Consider the following 21,876-nt stretch of genomic DNA (forward strand, 5'->3'; position numbering starts at 1 on the left):
AAGACTTAAATGGATAAATCAATGGGGAAGAAAAAAGTATAGTTCAGTACATTTGGTCCTTATGTCAGCAGATGGGATGCACTTACAGAGGCTGGAACAGCTCCTCCAGCCCAATGCAGTGCAAAGACATCCACAGAAGAAAGATTCCCCTCACTACATGAGTGCATACCAGTCAGCTAGGCAAGAGCCAGAGGTGTAATCCAGGGCTAATAGGTTGTTACCAGTACAAGATTCAATAAGCAGCAACAAGCCTCTGCCGAGGAGCCCAAGACACAACCACAGACACACCTACAGTCAGATGGACCAGGATAATACTTGCTCTCCCTTTTAAACAAGTAAAATTATACTGTTAAATTTTATTTGGGAGCTAATCTTTGCCAAAGTGGAGAATATGATTCAGGAGACTGTTTTTCCTGGCCAGTGTTGCTAGATATAAACCGAAGAAATGATACACAAGCTCTCTTTCCTTCCTGGGCTTTCCTTCAGGGTGTTTCTGCCTGTGGACATTTCCTCTACCCTTGCTGTTGTGCTTCTTTGGTAGGAGATTGTAGCAGGTTCATGAATTATGAGTCAGTGTAGTAACTGAAGGCAGAAAATTATATGTATTTCTTTGTGTATTCAGACTGTACAGGTCATTATTGTTCTCTGCAAGATGGGAATGCACATTTCAGGAAAACAGGAAGACTACTTTGCAGCAACAGTTCTTGTGAAGGTAATTTTCTGACAGCAAAGGACAGTTCATTGCACTTGACACAGTCTAGCTAAAAGTTGCATGTGTATTCAGTACTAGGAGTACATTTCTCTGTAATCAGTGGGCAGAGGTATGTCCATAAGTGATTAAACTATTGAATGTATAAGGTAGATCACCATCCAGATGTGCCTGTATCCACTGACTAGGCTGGTACACAGACAGCTTGCATAGACAAGTTGGCTGGAGTTAGGTGATATGAATTCCCCTTTCCATCCCAGTTACCTGTTGGCACACAGCTCCAGGGAGCTCACAGCCACACTTGGGAGGCTGCTGTCATGAGGTGCCTGGCTCCTGATGCTGCCGTGTGTGCTGGCACATTGGTCAGGGACTCCTCTCTGGTGGAATTGTCCTTCCTCCCACTGCCTTTTTACTGCCAACTGCCTCCTGTCCAAGTGTTTTTGGAGGAGATCAGTCAATGCTGACCTTGCTGCTTTGAAACATTGAGGTTTTTGGGGAATAAGAGGCTTCTGTCTGTTGCTAGCTTCTTGACATGCCCAGCATCAAACCAGGGACTCAGGCATCAATTGCACCAAAGATAGTGCCAAAGACCCAGACTCACAATGCAAGAGAAAATAGAAATAGAAACCAGCTTGTTTTGGATACTGCTAGAGGGCTGCCATCTTAGCAGTTGACGTCCACAGAAATACCATGTTTGGACACGTGCCCCTTGCAGTTCAGCGGCCACTGCCTTTCCTTCATGGTGCCAGCAGAATCCTGTTGCACAGAATTTCCTCCTTGCAGTTCATCAGCAGTGTGGAAATAATGTCAGCTCCCTAAAACAACATGACTTTTGGGCAGTGGGTAAGGACTGCTGGTCCCTGCCTTCCAATAGCTTCTCATAGATGTTGCACAGTGTTTTGATCATCTGCGATCTGGTGTGGGACTGCTACTCCCTGCAATACCTACCCAGAGTAGTGTTTCACAGTTGTTTAGGAAGAAAAATGTACAGGGCTGTGTGTAGACTTTTTAACGGAAGAAACTAATCCAATGTAAACAAAGTGGTGTGTGTGCATTCCTTTGCTGTAGTTGTACTGACATAATTATAACAGGAAAACATACACCGACACAGCTTTCCCACATTGGTCTGTGCTTTTTTTTTCTTTCTGGTGTTTAAAATACACATAGCTTCTTTGTCTCAGAAGTTATTTCTTCTTGTTGGTTTCAGGGTGGACCCTGTCCACCTCCCTGCAGAAAAACCATCAGCTCACACCAGTCCCTGTAGTGGGCGACAGCTTTGGTTGGTTCACCATACTCCAATTAAGTCATCACAAAGAAGTGCAGAGCAGAATCCTTCAAGGTCAGAACCCGTGTTTCACAGTTACATTTTTCCTAAGTGTTTTAGGATTGTCTACAGGTCTTCTTTAAGGTCTTCATTTGAAAATACAGAATGTTTCTTAATAAAACAACCTGTTCATTTGGTATTGTTCCTTCCACACCACAAAGTGCAAGCTCTGAACAATGAGCAGTGTAGAGGGTAAAAGTCACCCATGTGTTAGACAAGTTTGTTAACCTGTGCAAAGACCGTGTTAGGACAAGGCATTATCTTCTTGTTTCCGACATTACATGTAAATTTGGTGCTGATGATCATTTGTGTATGTTGTTGAGTTGATATTTAAGTCTCTGCTTAGGTTTCTCTGCTCTTGTTTAAACATGTATTTGTTTCAGACTAAACAGTTCTTTCCACTGTTGTTATTGAAATGCCATGTTTTTAAGTTTCATCCCTGATGCAGTAAGAAGTTGCTATTGTATAGTTGTGTTCTGGGAAGCTGTTATACATAATGAAACTCAAATGAAACCAACTGTCACCAAGTCTCTGGAAACTCCTTTTGACCTCACAGCAGCGGTGGACCCACAACATGGCTGACTGGAGATGCTCAGCCACAGGGCTTGCTGTCAGCCCTGCTCAGTGGTGCAGCAGCAGCAATACGCCTCTTCTATTCAGTGTTATCCCAAGATCTTTTTCTGTTCTGGAGATCTGCATATAATCTCTTGCACTTCACTTTGTGTTCTCATACATGTGGGGTAGTAAAGTAATAAAGGGCAGGTAGTTATTCACGTTTCCCCTGTCATTGGTGGTGGCATGGTCTGGAACAGGAGCCAAAAGCCCTGTTGTTCCTCCCTGGCTTGAGCTGGGGCACAGCTGCTGCAGGATTCTTGCTGTACTATGGAGGCTTGATCTGGGCATCATGTCAGAGGCCCTTCTAGCATGTCCCTGAGATGCTTCTCTACCTTGGAGGGAGTTTTCTCACTGGTTTTCACTTCTTACGTGGGCTGCTGCTTTGCCTCTGACCCAGCACATATAGATTGGAAGTGGTATTTACTGAAAGCATGGGGCGTGCATTGTGTAGTCTCTCCCAGGATTTAGCTTCTAAAAGCTCATTAAACTGATCTAGTTAAGGACCATCAACCCTCTTAGATTAGAGCTATAAAGTGGACTCTACTCTTTTGGGTACTTTAATGTCTGCAGATGCACTCTGTCATGGACAAGAAAAAGCTGTCTGTGTTGTGTCTGTCATCATACCCCCGGCCATAAATATACTCATTGGTGTGTTTTTCTTTTTTATTAGATGATGTACTTTGTGTAAGACATGGAGAGACAGATACTTACAACCAAGAGGAAGTAACTCACTTAAGTCAGTGGAGTAACATGCAAATAAAATCAGTAAGGAGTTCAATATTGGGCCTTCAAGGCTCGCACTAGATTCCAGGGTATGATTAGCGTCCCACTGCATGAAGCAACTGATGCTCTGCTATGTATTTCTCATGTGCATCAGCTGGTTATGAGGAACCTTGGGTGCTGCATTATCTGTTCAAGCACGAGGGCCCTGGTGCTCACACCCTTCCTTCAAGCTCCAATACACAGTGTATAACAATATATTTGCACCAAATCTGGTGCTCCCTGGCCATTTCAAGCTGTGTGTGTTTATACAGGGAAGTACAGACCACTGTCTGTTGCTCTCACCCACCATCTAGTCCAGGGGGATGCAAACCAGCATCCCACAGGCCTCTGTCCTGGAGGTGTGTAGTTTGCAGATGGGAATTTAGCTTGGAAGTTGTTTTGTACTAGTCTAAGTAGTTTCTTAGCCCAGTATTTGGGATAGGAAACATGAAATAAACTGTGTTTGGACCGTTAGATACTTTCTGTATTTCAGAGAAAGGAGTAATTTGGACACTGTTGGTTCTGAGACTCATTTATCATTCTGTGTACTAGGGTAGTCCATGTTGGTATGAGTACTAAAATCAGACACTTTTGTTGATTCAGGATGCCAATTGTAACTATCATTCCTGTATCCAAAATATATGGGTAAGCATATGAAACAGCAGATACAAATTTCTGTTTAGAGATACTTGAGTTGGCTTTAATCAGGGTTCAGGTATTCACACTGAACCTGACATTTGCATTTTAATATAGAGCAGACACACAGAGCAGATTTTGGGTTGTCTATCTTCTGGAAATACCTTTGGGGTTTCACAGATGTCAATACTTTGAGTGTCAGGGTTCTGAATAGAACCTTACTGGGGTAAAAATGCAGATAAAGTCTTCTTTGAGCTTACTAAACAATCCCTTTCATTTTTTTCCTTGATGAGGAAAGTCTAGATCTAGAAGGTAAGGGAGGATCCTGTACAGACTGTAGCTTTGTGAAATGGTTGCCTCTGAGGAAGAGTTCATCTGGGGGAAAAAACTCCCTCAGGTTGGCTTTACTTTGATTTTTACCTTTATTTCTCTTCAATTTAAGCTGAATTATTAATGTTCAAAAACCATAATTAGCACTGCTTAATTATACGGAAATGTCAAGTTTTGGGGAATTTTGTTAATAGTTTCTTACATGCAGTTATGAGGTTTCCTCACTCACTGCCTAGATGCTTCAAAATCACTACTTTTTTAGAAGTTAAGACTGTTGCTCTGCAGATGTTCCATGTAGCGTAGATATTCAGTGCACAATTCCTTGTATGTCAAGCTGGGGTAAGGTTAAAATCATGCCCTCAAAGCTAAGTCTGCTCTGCCCTCTTGTGTCTTGGGAATGCGCTGCCAAATGCTTCCCAAATACAGCTGCGTTGTCATGAAAACTGGAATTTTCCCCCCACAGACTTAAGAGTAAGATTCAAACACACAGGTATTCAGATATGAGTTGATTTTTCAGTGATGAGTACAGATTGACATACATTTGAACTAAATCTGTTCTGCCAGTATTCCTCATGCACACATGTCTCAGGGGAAGGGAAAACAACTTGAGAGTATTTTTAATACAGCTCAGAAGTGCTAAAATAAACTTGATTGAAGGGCAAAAACGCCCAGTCATGTAGTGATTTAAATTAAGATACCTTCAAGATAAGGTTCAGCTGCATGCTAAAAAAAGAACCTGACAGCTTCTCTGTGTGGTTGGTTGGTTTTTTTGGTTAAAAATGAATTTAGGAGGCAGGGGTTAGCTAGAAGTTCAGATTTCCTCCCCTTACTGTATTAGCAGAAAAAGACATTGCCCTGGCTGTGCATCTTCTCTATCCCCCCAGGAGCAGAGTGCATCAGTGCAGGCTGGTGGAAGCTACAGTGAAACAGAGTTTACTGAAAATATATTTATTTTTAAAGAGGCTTAAGCATTTTCAAATCACAGAGCCAACTATTCTATTAAAGAGTGGCTTTTCTCAACAAAGTAGGAAGTTTAGAGTTTGAGACAGTCTGCTGTAAATCTTTCACATATCTTAAGGCTTAACATTTGCTTCATGAGCATTGGATGATGCCTGACTTGAGCCAGTTCTGATTTTGACACGGATGTTTTTCTCCTTATCTTAAGGGTGTTTACAGCAGAGACCACCAATTTTCAGGATCAGCTTTGTCATTTCTCTTCATAAAGCATTGTGCAATGAGGAGATCATGCACCCTGTTTCTTCAGAAATAATCCTGGCAGCCTTTTCAGCCACAGAGGGCAACTTGGGCACAAATTGTGCTCCGTTTGTAATTGCTAAGCAGAATTAGGGGATGACATGCTTACATGCTTCGGGCTGCGTCTGTTGCACACCTGGGGGACTCCAGTCTTCCTCTTGTGCTCCTCTGACAAATGGTGTCCTCCCTCCATCTGTGTCAGAAATTCACCATACCAACTTCTTTTACCTTTCCCTTCTTCTCAGCATGCTCTTCATTTGGTGCTCCCATTACTTTCTCTGTATAAACAGAGAAGATGCTGCTAACGAGACAGTACTGAGCCTGGTCAGAAGATAGGATATTCTTGAGTAAACATATTTTGGTTTATGTTTTTCCAGTAACACACTCAGGATTTTGGTTGCAGATGCTCAGACAGAAGCTTCAAAAACAGGGAGTTTATTCAGCTGTTGTAATGACCCCAGTAGACTTGAAAAGTCTTTTTCTTGAAAATCCTTAAATCAGTGCTATAAAGCCCCCTTTCACCAAGGGAAGGTGCAAGCCTTCTCCCCACTTTGAATATGGAAGCTCAGAGATAGGACGAGTTTGGTGATTGGGTCATGGTCCCATGGCAAGCGGTTGGTGGTGCTGTGAATAAATACTTGTTCTTCAGCCTATCTACTCTGCTTCCAAGTCCCTAGATTAGATACTGAAGGGTGGTGAATGACAAGGTAAGGAGACATGTTGAGACTGTAAATCTAAAGTTTAATAGGCAGTGGCCTCCTTATGGCTTTTTTTTCCTAGCCACAGGCTTTGAACTATCCTCACAGATGACCATGAACTCTCTCTCTAAACTCCTTTTCTAAAGACAAGGAAATACTGTTTGTTGATCTATGAATGCAGAGCATTGGATCTGCAGTTTATTGTTTGTTGTCTTACTTCTCCAAAATCATAAGGACCAAAAAAATCTGAATAGGAAACTTACTTTGTGGTTCCTCTGTTCTTACGGTTTATTTTTTCCTGACAGTGATCTACAGCTGTCCTCTGTGTCAGTATTTCTCAACCTTTGATAGTGCAAGGACCATATATCCTCATCAGAAACCATCCAGGGACTCTCTTGTACAGCCCTGTCACAGCAGTTTCCAGTTACTGTCATGAAAGATTTGGTTCAACTGGGAACAGCCATGAATTATTCTTATTTTTCCTCTTACCTGTTTTGCCTACCTGCTGAATGGGAGTTTGTATTCACTGTTGGATTTCTTGTGCATTCTTCCTTTTGGGGGGTTGGGTATCCTGTTGTGGCTGTTTGGCAGTCTGACTGCAGGTCACCAGTGGTTCATGAGCCCTGGGTAGAGGAGCACTGCTCAACATCTTTTACTAAAGCAAGTCCCAAGCATAAAGTTTTCCATCAATTCTCACTGCCAGAAAACTTTTTTCCCCAGCCATTATTTAGTCTGCTTCTTCCCTGTCTTCACATCGCATTGCTCCTGTCACTGTTGTTGAACTTCATCTGAAATAATTCCCTCCTTGGCACCAACTGCTGGTTTGTGTACTCTTTCACCTCTCTCTTGTTGTTGTTGAGCTGTGTTACTCATCCTGTAAATTGGCCTTCATCAGTCAGGTTTTCCACCTTCATAATAACAGTGTTGCTCCACAAGAATGGAGCAGTGCTCTGACAAAGCTCACCCAGGAGCATGACGTGCCAGAGCTGACTGCTCCCTGCGCGGAGGGAGGTGATTGCAGCCTGTCACCCGCAACCTGTCAGTGCCAGCTGCCCCGCTCTCTTCAAAGGTCCCACTGCAAACACTCCCCCTGCGTTTACAATGAACATGAACCCAGCCATGATCTCCACTCTGAGGTGATGGAGGGATAAAGTGTAGGTAGCAGTGGAAAAGCAAAATGTCAGTTGAAAAAAAGACCAACATAGAGAAGAAATGGGGATGGGGATGAGAAAAAAAGCAGAAAGTGAAAAGAGAGGAGAGAGGGAGCTCCCTATGAGATCAGAGAATCTTGAAGGGAGAATGATGTAAGGAAAATATAGAAAGCAGACACTACAAAGTTTATGCCAAGACATACAATAAAAATGAGGACAAAGACGGGGGAGGAACACAGTGACAACATTTTGACTTTTGAATTTAATTATGATGTGTTGTTTCTAACAACAGAAATGCTACAGATACTTCTGATACTTGTCTGAAATGAGAGCTGAACCCTCTCCTATCTGAAGAATCTTTCCTTGTTGCTGTTAAGTTGGCAGTTCTGGACATGACATGGTCCACCTGGAGTCCTGGCTATATTTTAAGGACAGGTCTCTGAGAGACTACCAGGCACTTAGAAGAGGAGAGAAATAAACTCTTCAAGTGTGCCCTATAAAAACGTAAGGCCTCATATCACAGCAGTCATTTGACTTACGGAGAGATTTTTCCTGCTGATATCTTCAGTTTAGTAAAGGCTGCAAAAAGATAGGGTTAATAATTATGGTTATCTGTTTAGTGTGTGATTTTTCTCTCGGGTAGGGAGAAAGTGCCTGAGTTTTAATTTCAGATCCAAAATGCAAATCTTAGAAATTGCATTTGTAATAATCTCTTGGGAACTAAGGGCACTTGTATGTAGCCAAGGATTGAAGATGAGGCATAGTCTTTTCCAGACTTGCTGTTTTAGAAGTCTCTTCCAGTCAGTGGCATCCCAACACTCATCTCGGAGATGAGTACCGATGGCAGAAGAGTGAGTGTCAGCTCCTTGCAAAGTTCTGGGATGTATCAACTCTGTGTCCTAACACACATAGAGTCACTTCTGCTAGCAGTGCACAGCTGATGCAGCTCTGTGGGAGGTGTGCCATGACTGTGGCCTCATACTGTGGTAGTTCTCAAACTGCTTTTATAGAAGTGCTTCATCCACATTAGGGCGCTCTGATGCAAATGATAATACTGCTTGGTTTTAGACTGGAGGGTTGGGCTATAGTGTCAATAAAGGGTCAGTGGTGGGGCCATTCTCACCTCTAGACTGTTATGTTTATATGTTTGTATATTTATTGTTGTCGGTTTTGGCAATTGTTTCCCATGGTGACTTGTAGCTACTGGTTTGCAAAGAAGCAGCGACAATGACCAAGGGTCCAGTGCCAGTGTCCGCAGCCCAGTAAGATCCTGCTAAATTAGCTTACCTCATCAGAAGGAGAAGGGAGGGTTTAATGTACCACTGGATGTTTGTTTGCACTTTGGATTGTATGGTGTAGTTTCATGCTGATGTGAAACAGTATTGAGATTGACCCTCAACCATTGAATTAGGGATGTCCTGAACCTCAGTGCAGAGGTGTGCTGAGTGTTGTCATACTGATATCAGGAGCTTGGTGATGAGAGAAAGCTTCAGCTTGTGTTTGTCACCCTGGGAAGGAGGAGAGGATCATCACTGGCAACTGGAGGACATTTTTTTAAACCTACAGCTACCTTCTAAATTGCAGTTAAACTCGGAGAAGCAGCTTTCTGGCCATACTGAAATCTTCTGTTGAGTGAGGGTTTGTTTGTTCTCAGGTCTGGCTGTGAATTAATGGTCTGTTTTAGAGGCTTCAGTGGGCTAGAATTACCTTCTTGGTGGAAAAAATGTCAGTGCTGTGCAAAGTCAGCAGGAGCACTTTGAGATGCTAACAGTCTTCACTGATACTTTTTGTTGATCCAGGTGGTCTTTTCTAAGTACAAAGTCAAAGAAATTTCTGTTTGCCCCTTCCTTCATCTCCCTATGCAAGTGTCATGTAATTGTCAGGAATGCTGAATCCTCCTTGTCTCGCATTCCTGTTTGCTTGGGAGAGAAACGGAGGGAAGTGAGATGGAACCATACATCCCTCTGCATCTGCACTCTGAAGGCAAAGTTATTTGTGAGCCTTAAGCATATGGGTGGGAGAGCTGCCAAGTCAAAGTTGTTCCCAAGTATCTGTAAACTAAATCTGATTCCTTAAATTCATCCAACTAAGGAACTTTCTCTCTGGCAAAGGCTTGTAAATATTACAGTACCTGTCACTTTTGGATGCCACTTTCTGTTTTCATAGCAGCAGACCAAAAGCTTTGAAGTCTGTGATGTTTTGTTTAGCTTTGTAGAGGTTGACCTCAAAGCATCAATCTTTCTGTTCCTTTTAGGATGTATGAAAATAGTCTTTTCTTTTCGCAGAAAACTTCTTGTAACAACGTTATTGTTAATGGCCAGAGTTCTCAGATATTCTCAGAGTGTTGAAACATATATTGAGATGTATATCAAAATATAGACAGTTCTGTGCCTTTTATTTTCAGTGATTCAGTTTTATGTGTGAGGGAACATGCATAAACATATAATGAAGTGAAAAACATTAATCTAAATAATGCTTATAAAGTGGTTTCTGGATGCATGGTTCTCTCAGAGTATATAGTTTTGCTGCGTTTTAGTCTACATATACTTTTCAGTTTCTGCACCATCTGCACACCATAGCCTCCACCTGTTTGGGTTCTCTGTGCTCACTGGGATAGATGTGGATGGTAATAGGTTGATATAAACCTGTGACCTGAGTTGCTTCCATCATTTGTGCTGGTCTCCAGTTGCTTCTGGAGGAAAGTGTCATGCTGGTTCTCTTCAAATAAGTCTTAGAAGTGAGTTTTGGCAGACCTATTCTGAATTGCAGTTCAGTACTGCGCAGCTAACCTGAGTTATAACTCTGTGCCTCCAAACTTAACTTGACCACAGCTAAAACTCCATGGAGGCACTACTTTAAAGACTGTGCTCACTGAGGAGTTAAGTTGCATAGTTGCTCTTAGGTGATGTTCTTGCTTTGACTTTGTCCGTGTGCACACAGCTTTTGTCTGAAAGACTTTGGGCCTGCTGACCTGACCTAGAGCCATGGCTGAAGCCAAGGTTCTCTTTGCACTTGAAATTGCAACCCAGCCCTCTTGAGTGGTGGAGATTTATAGTCAAATATTTTGAGTACTATAGTGCTTTCCTCTTTTCCTGCTGCATTCCTAGGGGAATCAAAGTTCTCCTGCAGTGAACAGGATATGAATCCTAGACCAATTCAACCTGCTGTGTCATTAAGAGGGCTGGGTTTTGACTCCAGCATTCCTGCAACCCCCCGGACAAACACAATATCAGCATAAGCTGGAATAGACCTGCTCTGTTAAGTTTTACCATGGTTCCCACGTTTCCTCTCTTTAACCAAGGTCCACTGAGCAGTCTTGCTAAGGTCTCTCAGTGTCTCAGCAGTGCTCTGACTGGCTTTGCCAGACCAAATGAGCACTGTTTGCATGGCAGAGAGGTCCCAGTGGACAGTGGGATGTGTTACATGGCTGGCACCGTGGCTGAAGTAAATCCACACTAGAGTCTACCACCTGAGCATCCCTCCAGTAACGATGGCTTTTTGAGACTGCCTACTCCAGCCACACTTGCTGACCATTCAGGTTTTTGTAAAATGCCTAAGAAAATTATGTTATGCTTGAAGGTATAATGTTAAGAGCTAAGATCCCAATTACTTTTCGCCTGACTGTGAAAATACGGGCTTTATATTTCCGTTTAGGTTATCTGAAAATTTGACCTCTCATCTTCTGAAATGTTTCCAGAAACCCAAATTCAGGCCTGGCTGATACTCTTTCTGGTGCTTTAATATCAACTGTTAGAAGTAAAGCTGACTTATCAAGAAGCAGTTGGTATGGAGAGAGCTGGTAATGATGCAGCTGAGAAGCTAAAAACCTCCAAAAAAATCTCCATTTGAGCCTTTTTTTTTCTCTTGCAGATGAAAGGATCTGTTCACCACCCTTTATGGAGCTGACAAGTGCCTGTGGAGAAGATACCTTGCAGCTTATAGAGAAGAATGGATTGGCATTCCCATTCAGTATGTACATGGGCTTTTCCTTGCTGCTTCTAGTAGCTTCTGAATATTGAACATGCACCTGCCCTAAGATGTAGCCAACGCTGCAGAGTCTGGGTTTCATTGCCAAAGTGACAGGGATGTTAAAACCTTCATGAAACAAATGCTCTGAAGCAGTCTGCTTAGAATGTGGAACAAAACCCCTCCCTATCAGCTTTTACTTTGCCTTTTATTGATGTTCCTTACTTTAAACACCTTGCTACAGTAAACATGCATTCCTGGGAAATGCTCATAGTTCTAACAAAGTTAGCGTCTTGCTCTGAATTTGTGCAAGAAGTTTCTCCTGCCAGCTGTATTCGTTATTTTTCTTGAGAAAATCACTGCCTTGCTGACTGCTCCCTTTTTTCACCCACTCCTCCCTTTCCCTGGTCCAGGCTCAAATATAATCTTAGAGGGTAGAAGGAGTAGTGTAAAATTTACCATAGATAGCAGGCTCCAAGGGCCCACAGCCTCAGACAGCTGCTGTAAACTGTTGTGCTTTGTAGCAAGTTTCACTGTGGGACTTGTGCTTTAGTTCATTGCTTTATTTGATTCCTTGCAGTATGAAGTGAGCAGAATCAGTTAGTTCATGTGTGTTCCCTTGGTGCTTATTGCATTTGTAAGGTTCAGAGGTAAAGTCCTGTGGAAAAAGCATGTTTTGCCATCCCTCTCCCAAGTGAGGCAGGTCTCTTGAAGCTAGATTGTGAAGCAGTCACCGAATGGCTTTGGCCCCCTTTCTCACATGGGCCCATTGTCCTCTTGATAGAAGCAGGCTAGTGCTCAGTAGTCAGCAGCATAGCCCATCTATTCAGAAGGCCTGAGTCAACCCCTCTAAATGACGATGAAATTAAAAAATAACACTGAAAATTAATATAACATGATATTGTGGGAGTGCTTTTTCTGTCTCCTCTCTTTTTTTTTTTTTTTCCTTAAAAACACTCCTGCTCTCCAGACCATGTGTCTGTGAGACATCATATACCACTTTCCAAAATGTCAAGTTACCAACTTATTTTGGACTCTAGTGCAGGTCATCTGCCTGTCCTCTTGGCTGGCAATTTGATTCTTTCAACAACCCCCAAAGAAGTCTTGTCTTATCCACCCCCTCACTACTTGCAAGTTTTCATCTCCTCTGCTTAACATATAAATAAGATTAGCTCTAGTTATTGTGTGGTTTCCAGGGTCTTCAGTTAGTCTCTGGTTTCATAATAGTAGGAGCATGTTGTTTCTTTCCTCCTACTGGTTTTAGGATGGAGGTGAGAACCAGGATGTACAGAGCAGATAAGGAATATGAAGGAGAAATAATAACTGCTGGGCTCTCTATTTTTGTGCCCCGCTATGGTTGCCTGCAATAAGTATGTTGTATCTTTAGTTTGGTTAAGCCCATTCAGTTTCCTGCTCTTCCCCAAAACCAGGGAGGTAGGGAAAGAAATTGCTTTCCACTGTGTCCTGGTTCTCTTGTTTTCAGGACAGTGATGTTTTGAGGTACCTGTAAAGTAGTTCCAGCCTCAGGCAAGATCACATACTTGTGAAGGTGTCCTCTGAGTAGGCAGGGTGGCAGTACTGGTACTAACTTCTTAGCTGATACTTTGCACCTCTGTCCAGTCCTAATAATGACCTCTGCTTGCACCTTAGTTAGAAGGAGTGGTTGAGAGAGTGGGGCTTGGAGTAAGCCAGTTTTGCAGTGATGAAGGACACTCTTCAAGCAGAGACTGTCACTGGCATCTGGTACAGTCAATGCCTTGGTCTGGTAAACTCCAGTGTTTGCACATGTGGGTGGGAACGGATTTATAAGGGATTTGTGTTTCCTGTTTCAGTGGTGCATTTTTTTTTTCTTTTTTATTTACCCAGTTTGTAAAACCAGAGTGGCCCATGGAACCAACTCTCATGAGGTGAGTTAAAAAAATTTTGCAGTGTTATTCACCTGCATCCAGTCCTCCCGTGGTGGTTTGGCTGTGCTTTCTGATCCTATAGGAGGCAGAACGAGGGCTATGCCCAAATGACTTCCCTCCCCTGCCTCTCCCTCATGTTTAGTTACACCGTTCTTATTTATCTGAAATGAAGTTAAATACGACTTTAACCTCTTGACTTGGAAGTTCTTTCTAGCTTCTATCATCTAGTTGCTTTCTAGCAGTTTATAGTTGCCAGTCAGCTCTGTCTGCAAAGAATCTCCTTCAGCCTCTCCTTTGGTGGGAGGTCACACTAAGTGATATTTCTACCCTGTTTCTCTTCCAACATTTATGTGGTACAGGTGAGAAATGATTTTGTGCTGCACATGAAGCAGCTGGTTTCTCTCTATGAGAGGAAGGGAATAGCAAATAGAGATGGTTTCCAGGCATGTTCAGTTGTGATAACACAGTTGGAGCGGTGGGGAGAACAGGCTGCCTTCCCTCCTTCCCATAAGGCAATTGCAATTAAAATGGTTGTGTATTCCTGGAAGGAGTGCATTCCCTATGAGCCTAGCTTCCTCTAAATTTAGGCAAGTTGAGTCCTGTTTTAATTCTTTTCCATGTGTGCTTCCTGCCTTCCTGCTTACCACAGCTCAGTTTTGAGAATCCAGCCCTTGCTGCTGGCTCTCCTGATGCCTGGCTTCCTTTGTTAACAACATCGGTGTTCGTCCAGGTTTCCCAGCTGCTCCTGAAACATGCAGTATGTTGCTGCAGCATCTCTGAGAGCTGAAGGCCCTGAAGTAAAATATAAATCTAGATGAACAGAATGGCTATGGCTGAAATCTTGAGTGAGCAGCACTTTCTTCTAAAATTGCAGTGAGATTTTTCATGTGAGCCTTAGCTTGGATCGTTTTACAAGCCGACAGACTTGTAGTTTGCCAGAGCAGCCACTATAAATTTTTGCCATTATCCCCCAGAACACTTGGGGACTGGATTGTTAATTAATTTAAGACTTCAGCTTCCCTGCTGATTTTTCTGTCAGGAGTTCCTTTGCAACTGCAACCTGAAATGCATAAACCTTTCAGTGCTTGTCCAGTCAGGCTTAGACTTCATTTCCCTGGTGAATCTTTCTTTGCTCTTCTTTCATACAGTGTAGACATACCCCAGCCTTCTGCCTGCATTCCATTTTCTGAAGAAAAATTAGGCTAAAATACAGTTGTAGGCTGACTTTTGTCACAGGAACTTATGACTACAGCCTAGGAGGACCCCTGGAAAAAAACACAGTCTTACATAGTAGTAGTAGTAGTCTATTCTATGATTCTGTAGTTTCTGAGTTCTCAAGAGTGATCCAAAACTGTGTTTATGATCAGAGGAACTGTCTTTTTAATTGCTATTTTATGGTCAATGATGGCAAAGGAAGTGTAGAATAAATACTCTGCTTACAGTACAGTCTTTCTAAAAGATAGAGCATATGTCTAGAAGCAAGAAAGTGTTGCCTGTTTTATTAATGACTCCTTCTTTGGCTTTTAGTATATTACTTCATTTTCTGTAAAGATATCACCACTGCAGAGCTGAAACTGGAACTAAAACACAGCCTGACCAGAAACCTGCTTTTCTCATAAGATGACTATTCAGAAAGTTCAAGTACTGGCTAACAGGGACATCTGAAGGTGTGGGCTTGAGTTTGGAGTTGGTGCCAGCCAAGACCAACAGACTCAGCGTTTTTCAGTGAAAACATGAGCTAGTCAAGCCAAGGTGCTGTTAGTTAGTCTTCCTGTGGTGTCCCACAATTCTACATGGCCTCTGCACTAAAAGTCAATTGGCTAGCTCAGCACTTGAACCCCAATTTGCCAGCACCGTTTGTTACACTTGAACAGAGATGATTCCTGAAGGTTGTCCTTCCCAGCTGCCAGCAGTGAGACCCATAACCTGAAGAAATGTGTCCAAAATGACTCTTTTTCTAAGTGTTGAGCAGACAGGAATGAAAAGGCAGAGAATCACTGTGTTTTTTGAGACTGAATTCCTTAAGGATGTTGTCAGTAAAAATTCCTGTTGCCAAATGTTTTGTTTTGCCTTTAAAAGAGCTCTGTATTTATAATGAGGAATGCTATTTGGAAATTATGATATAAAGTATTGTTCCCATGTTACTGCCAGACACAGCAGGTCTGTGCTAGATGACACAGAGCAAGTGCACCCTGCAAGCCAATTCTTGGAGCTGTATTCATGCATGCTAAAAACCGTGAGGGATCGCAGTGAACCAGCATAATGCAACACCATGGGAGTTATATGGGTTATGTGCAGGTCCATGGGTCTGTTGGCACAGAGCTTTGCAGAAGAGAGGTTTCACACAATTTCCAGTAGCCTAGGTCAGTTCTGTGCTGAGAAGATAAACTCTCTGGGTTTCCACACTTCTAAAATAAGATAAGGACCTGATCAACTCATGTTTGTGTGGGTTAACTGATATTTGAAGAGAACACTATAGGAACAGCACAGTTCTTGCCAGTATGATGTTGTAGATACTATAATGCTAACAGTTCTACACAGGAGGAAGAGAGCAAGCAGTGTTTCTTGCTACCAGTGAAAGACAAAAGAGGTATGATGATGTTGTTGCTGTGAATCATCTTGATAGACGATTCTGCTGGTTAGAGTAGGTTCCTTGCACAGGTTGTTACTACTCAAAAATTCACACTCTGTGCTGCCACATAGATGGCACCTGGTATAATAGGGGCAAAGTAAGAATATCAGCTGCAAGGAGGTATTGAATGCATGCATTGACTTGAACTCAGAAAATGTTTATTTACTGAATCATTGTGCATGCATGCAGACAATTATGTAATCTAATGTGGTCTACCAGATAAGGAGGAATAAGGAAAAAATGTGCTCAGACTTTTAGCTATGGATATGTAATCACTGCATCATTTACCATGGCTATGTTTTTGAACAACAAAACCTATTATATTTAACTACTACAGGAACAAACAAAGGTGTTAACAAAAATTCAGTCTGAAAGTACAGCATACATCAAATGAGAGCTGATCATAAATAATACATGAGAGAGAGTACAAAGTGGTAAAGTTTCTTTGTAAAATCTTTCCAGTGACCCTGACTTCACTAAGATCCAGCTGATCTCAGAAAGCACAAAAACTGACAGGAAGCATATGGTAAGAGTGAGCAAGCAATATAACTCATCTGCACCATGCTGAGGCAGGAAGCTCCAATTTTACTTTGTGTATCACTGTGGAGTTACTGTGAGACCCAGAGAAATACTTTTAGCCTCTCTGGACTGTCTTGCATCCTGAGTAAAACAGTAGGCCCAAGAAGTCCCATGAGAAGATCTTAACAGGCTTAAGAAAAAAAATTACGTTTAGGAACTTTCCTGTAAGTGTTGTGCAATCTGCACTGACTGAGGTAGGCAGCAGGCTCAAACTTGGATGCTTAGCTGATGTCTTCAAGGCTCTTCAGAGGGGGAAGGTGCTCTAACCAAAGCATCCCTACCTGTGGGAGGGAGGTCTGCCCAGAGGAAAGGAAGATAAAACTTATGTCAGGTTCTGTGGCCTTGAACAGGCCTTATTTTTGTTCACCTGACTATCAACGTGCCCTACTGCCACTGTGGATAACAAGGCCCAGCTCCACTGGAGTAATGAAGGGAAGTCAGTATTCAGATAACTACAGCATAGCTTTTTCAAGGCTTTGAGGATGAAAAGCAAAGCTAAGTTTATCCTCACTGCTGTATAGGGTCACACTGATATAAAGTAATTTCATCACCTGTGCCAGAATGGTGCTTGCTGCTGGTTCTGTGTTAATAGCCATGGCAGCATCCATACTCCAACAACAAACCAGCGAAATGGGGCATCATGGTTATGATAATTACATAAGCATGTAAGCATGGTAATGGAGGCATGAATGGAAAGAGCAATGTACTATGCTGAAGATATGCTGGCTTGTCAGAGTGCTTCTATGCACCTAGTAGTATTGCTTTCATGCTGTTGTTCATCCTTCAGGCCCTATAAATTCTTTCCTTTTTGGTATATTTGTTCCAGTCTCTTCAAGAGGACTGTCTATTTGGAATAATGGGGAGAAACCAAGCCAAGAAAATTGTTAAGCTGGCATTTGCTAGCAGTAAGAACTACTAGAGCCTGAAAAAAGTTCTCTGATGATGTGGGTGAAATTGTGGTGCTTAGGCCTTTGCAACTGAACTGAACCAAACCACAGGAAATAGAGTGGTGGGAAAGAACTCCTATAGTTAGTACACAGAGCTGTTCATTCTCTTGTTTTCATGATAGAGACTTGTATTTAATACAGACTTTGTCATCTGTGTTGGTCAAATGTTTCACCCTTTTGTTGCACCTGCAGTTGAAGTAGCTTCCCAACTAAAAGCATGAAATGAAAACGCAAAGAGCTGAGAAGAAAATGTTGATTGAAAATGAAAGCTGCACTGCCAGTAGTGTTTGGAGAGTTGTGTCTCAATTAAATGAAACATTATGAAATAGGACTAGCTACTGAGAAGGAATTCACACGTGATCAATATATATCCACCAGTAGGTGTTCCCCCTTGCTGCTAGTCAGGTGGTGGGTAAGCATGAAATTATTGACAGACTTGTGCACATCTGTGTCTCCATGTTTCCAGATGGCGATCATCTTCAACCAGGATGGCCTGAAAGCTGTTCGCCCCCCTTGCGTCATTCAGAGTTTCATCAATCACAATGCTGTGCTGTATAAAGTCTTTGTGGTCGGAGAATCCTACACGGTGGTAAAAAGACCTTCGTTAAAGAACTTCTCTGCAGGAATCTCAGGTACATTGTGCTGATTTAAAAGGAAATGTCAGTTCTTGGAGCATTGGCACCAAACAGCTCAAAAAGAAAAATATATTTGAAAAGGCTGTTGAAGTGAAGGCACTGGTTCTTACATACCATGTTTCCCCTTCTGTATTATTTCAATAGGAAGGGAGATAACTTATCTGCTCTGGAATACATATGAATGACATTTGTGTAGTAAATATTTATGCAATGGTAACCTAAGTGTTACCTGATAGAAACAGTGGTTTATGTCATGTGGAAGGGGGGAGACTGAGAGAAATTCTCTCATTTCACAGTAAGTTCATGTGTCATTTGTTCCGGATTTTGTTTATAAATGTGCTTTGGAGAGAATTTCCTGGATTCTGTCATTTCAGAACTTCCTCTCCCTATTTTTACCTTGATTATGTATGTGTGTTTAAATGAAATATCACTTGTGCTCTCCCCTAAACAGGCTTTTCTGTTCATGTGAGGGCCAGTGTTGTAAACCTTGGTGGGAAGGGTCCGTTGGTTTGTCGATACCAGCTGTGTTGGGGGCAAGGAGGAACTGATTTGTCAGTAAGGACAGTGATCTTCTTATATGTCACTAGAAAGCAGCACTTGAAGGTCATTAAAGATGTCTTAAATTTCCTTTATGGAAAAAAAAAGCTACTTTCCAGAGGACTGCATTCTGTGGCCCGTCAGAAACACAAAGGAATTAGCAGCAAATGGATGGGAGCATTATCTGCCTGCAACTACAAATCCGGGAGGTGGGGCTGGGAGGGAAGAAGGTATTGAACTAAAGGAGATGAATGAACAAGTGCCAGGTTTTTGTCACTTTTGTTAGTGGTTTCTGCTGATCCACGTATGTCTATATGTTCACCATTGTGTTCTGCACACAAATACGTATATTAGTGTATGTATAGTAGGATCCCAGTAACAGTCCTTGTCTGTCGGTATGTATGCCTGTATTTACATTTAGGTCTGCTCTTTGTCCTGATCAAATTAAGTAGGTTAGAGTCTGTGTTCATACAAACTATTAGGACACTTGGTCTATACATTTGCTGGAAGGGAATGTTTTAAGGCATCTTTCTAAAAATGCCTTAGCTAATGTCTCATCTGTTAGTGTAAGCTTGGAAGTTGTCTGGAAGCCCCCATAAAAATAAGTTTTGTGGGCAGATTAGGGTCAGTGACTGGCTTTCTTACCCTCATCAGGAGGGTTTAAGGGGGCTGTGCTACAGGCACCTGACTAGGCAGATCTGACGATTAAGCAGATCTGTCAGCTGTGAGGCACTCCAGGAGCTGGCTGAAAGCACAGGGCCTTTCTAAATGGGAGGAAAGGCGAGAAGAGTATATGGTAATATCAGACTGCAGAGTGGATTGGTATTTGCTTTTCACAGCTCCCCAGTCCTTATTGTATGTGGCCCCGTGGCTGCTCTTAAATGTCCACTCAGAGAGACCAGCACAGCAGAAATACTCTATTGCTGGTGCCACCTGTGTGCTGAAACTTTGATCCGGGTGTTGCCATGTGGGTTGTCTGTATGATGCCATCAGTCTGCTGTGGTGAGAATCCCAAGGGGAGACTTGTGGTGGATTTCTCCCTGCCAGTAAAACCTCCAGCACAGATGGAGCAGGGTGGGAGATGCTGGTACAGTTTCTCCTGTGGTTTCCACTGTGGCTTCTGTCATCTCAGGCTATCTGTTTCATTCCTGGGGTGCCTCCAAAAGGAGGACAGGTCCTGACCATGAAATTTACTGCTCTTCTCCATGGCAACAGTGCCCTCCCCAGGTTCACAGGGATCTCAGTGTACACTGCAGCTATGGATCTACTGCCTGCAGTGAATTCAGCTTCTCCCTTCTATCACATGCATTCCCATTGGAACTGTCACTTTGAGTATAGCAAATTAGTATAAATTAACTTGATTATCTCTCTGAACTTAGTTAATTGGCTCTAGTGAAGGAAAGGAAACCAATTCCTATTGACCCCATGTAGTTCTGTTTATCTGTGGTCTGAGGTCCAAAGGCCGTGGGTGACCTGGCCCGCGGGTCCCTGCCTGTGCAGGCAGCTAAATGCCCACAGGCAGTGTGGGTGAGATGGATGGGGGGCACTGCCCGGTAGTCAAGACCAGATTCCCGGGGCTGCAGTGCCATCTACTGTTCCTTGCACTAATCCTTTAGAAGTTAAAATCTGGTATAAAGATATTTACAACCTGCTTTTAATTCCAGACAGAGAATCAATATTTTTCAACAGCCACAATGTATCAAAACCAGAATCCTCATCTGTCTTAACAGCAGTAAGTACCCTTGGTCTTTTTTCTTCTAGCGCGGCTGGAAAACTATCTAGTCCTTTCTTAATCAAAGCATTAGTAGCTAGTGACTCTCCTTTACAAGTTGTCTGCTTCTGTGTTGCAGGCTGAGGTCTGTTTGGTACATCGAACCAGCATGACTGTGTCCCCCTCTGGTTTTCCTTACCGAGCTCCGGTGAGGAAGCACTGATGCAGCAGGGGCTGTGCTGCTTGCCAGGCATAAACTCCCCAGAGTTAATCTAGGCAAAGGGAAGAAGGAGGTTCTGAATGCAAATACCTGGCCTTTTCCTGTCCAGAGAGCTTAATAAGCACAAATCATCCTTCTAGGACTCAGTTCTGTGAGGAAAGACAAGCGGTGAAAATTCAAGCAGAGAAATTGCGTTGGGCAGGGCCACAGAGGGCCAGGAGCTGGCTGTGGTGCGAGCATGCCCCAGCTGTGGCCACGGGACCATTTCTGGGTGTCCTCTGGAAGAGTCCAGCAGTGCCAGTACACTGCACAGTTTCATGCTTGTGTTACCAGTCCTTTTAATAAGCTTTGCATCTATGAATCCTAATAAGTTCTTGGGCACTCAACTGCTGAGAAAGTCACTTTACAGGACTGGGTCCTTTCAATCTCTGAGTCTCCAGATTCTTTTCTATTTCATAAAATCTATTGGGGAGTAGTTTCCTAGTTGGCAATGATTAAATTTTAAGTTGTGTGCAACTTTAATAGGCATGCTAAATATTAAAACTATTATTGTGCTAGTCATAAATCCCTTTATGGCTGGATTTACTTTTGAACTTAGGGTATATGCTCCTGTGGTTTACCTGCCATCTCTCTCATACATGTACTTACACCATGCACACTTCTGTAGGCAGAACAGCATACTTCTGCTGCGTAACATGTTTAAAAAGTGAAGAAAATTACATCTTCCAGTCATAAGTAACCTGAGTTATTCATTGTAGCATGTTTATAGAATAATTCATACATGAAAACCCACATAAAATGTTTCCCCTTTGAATTAGCCTCTGCCCTGAAGATATCAGCTGAGTTGTATTGTATGGCTTAGATTTAACAGCAGGAGTCTGACTTATCAGCCCTTTAATGTAGGCCTTAATCTACACTGAAATAACAGAATGTTATCCAGAATATTTCCAGCACAGAGTTAAACATACCAGCTATACCAGCTGTATTTGGTGTAGATCTAGTACTTAAAATAGTGAGTCTGATCCTCCATTCATTCCTGCACTGCTCTGTCTCTCGAGGAGCTGCACCAGTATGAAGAGGAAGAACTAGATGCTTTAGAGCAGGTGAACTTCCAATATAGGAAGGATTGTGAATTATGAAAGCAGTTTCTCTATGGTGTCTTTCTCTGTTTCATGCCACCGGTTCTCTGCAATTAGATTTGGTGGATATGCACCTGGAAACCTCTGAAAATCAATCTTTCCACTAAAAAGACTGTTTCGGAGT

General features: G+C 42.5%; 1 protein-coding gene across 1 annotated transcript in view; it reads left to right on the forward strand.

Annotated features, from left to right (window-relative positions):
- The window catches only part of ITPK1 (inositol-tetrakisphosphate 1-kinase), a 118,392-nt gene that overhangs the window by 84,137 nt on the left and 12,379 nt on the right, over positions 1 to 21,876 (forward strand). The window contains exons 5-8 of the mRNA XM_026849255.1: positions 11,350 to 11,448; positions 13,312 to 13,352; positions 17,977 to 18,142; positions 20,347 to 20,414. Coding sequence (XP_026705056.1) covers positions 11,350 to 11,448; positions 13,312 to 13,352; positions 17,977 to 18,142; positions 20,347 to 20,414 — 374 coding nt within the window. The remainder of the gene's footprint in view (positions 1 to 11,349; positions 11,449 to 13,311; positions 13,353 to 17,976; positions 18,143 to 20,346; positions 20,415 to 21,876) is intronic.

Source organism: Athene cunicularia, assembly GCF_003259725.1.
Source record: "Athene cunicularia isolate RWA chromosome 5 unlocalized genomic scaffold, athCun1 chr5_part1, whole genome shotgun sequence".
NCBI lineage: Eukaryota > Metazoa > Chordata > Aves > Strigiformes > Strigidae > Athene > Athene cunicularia.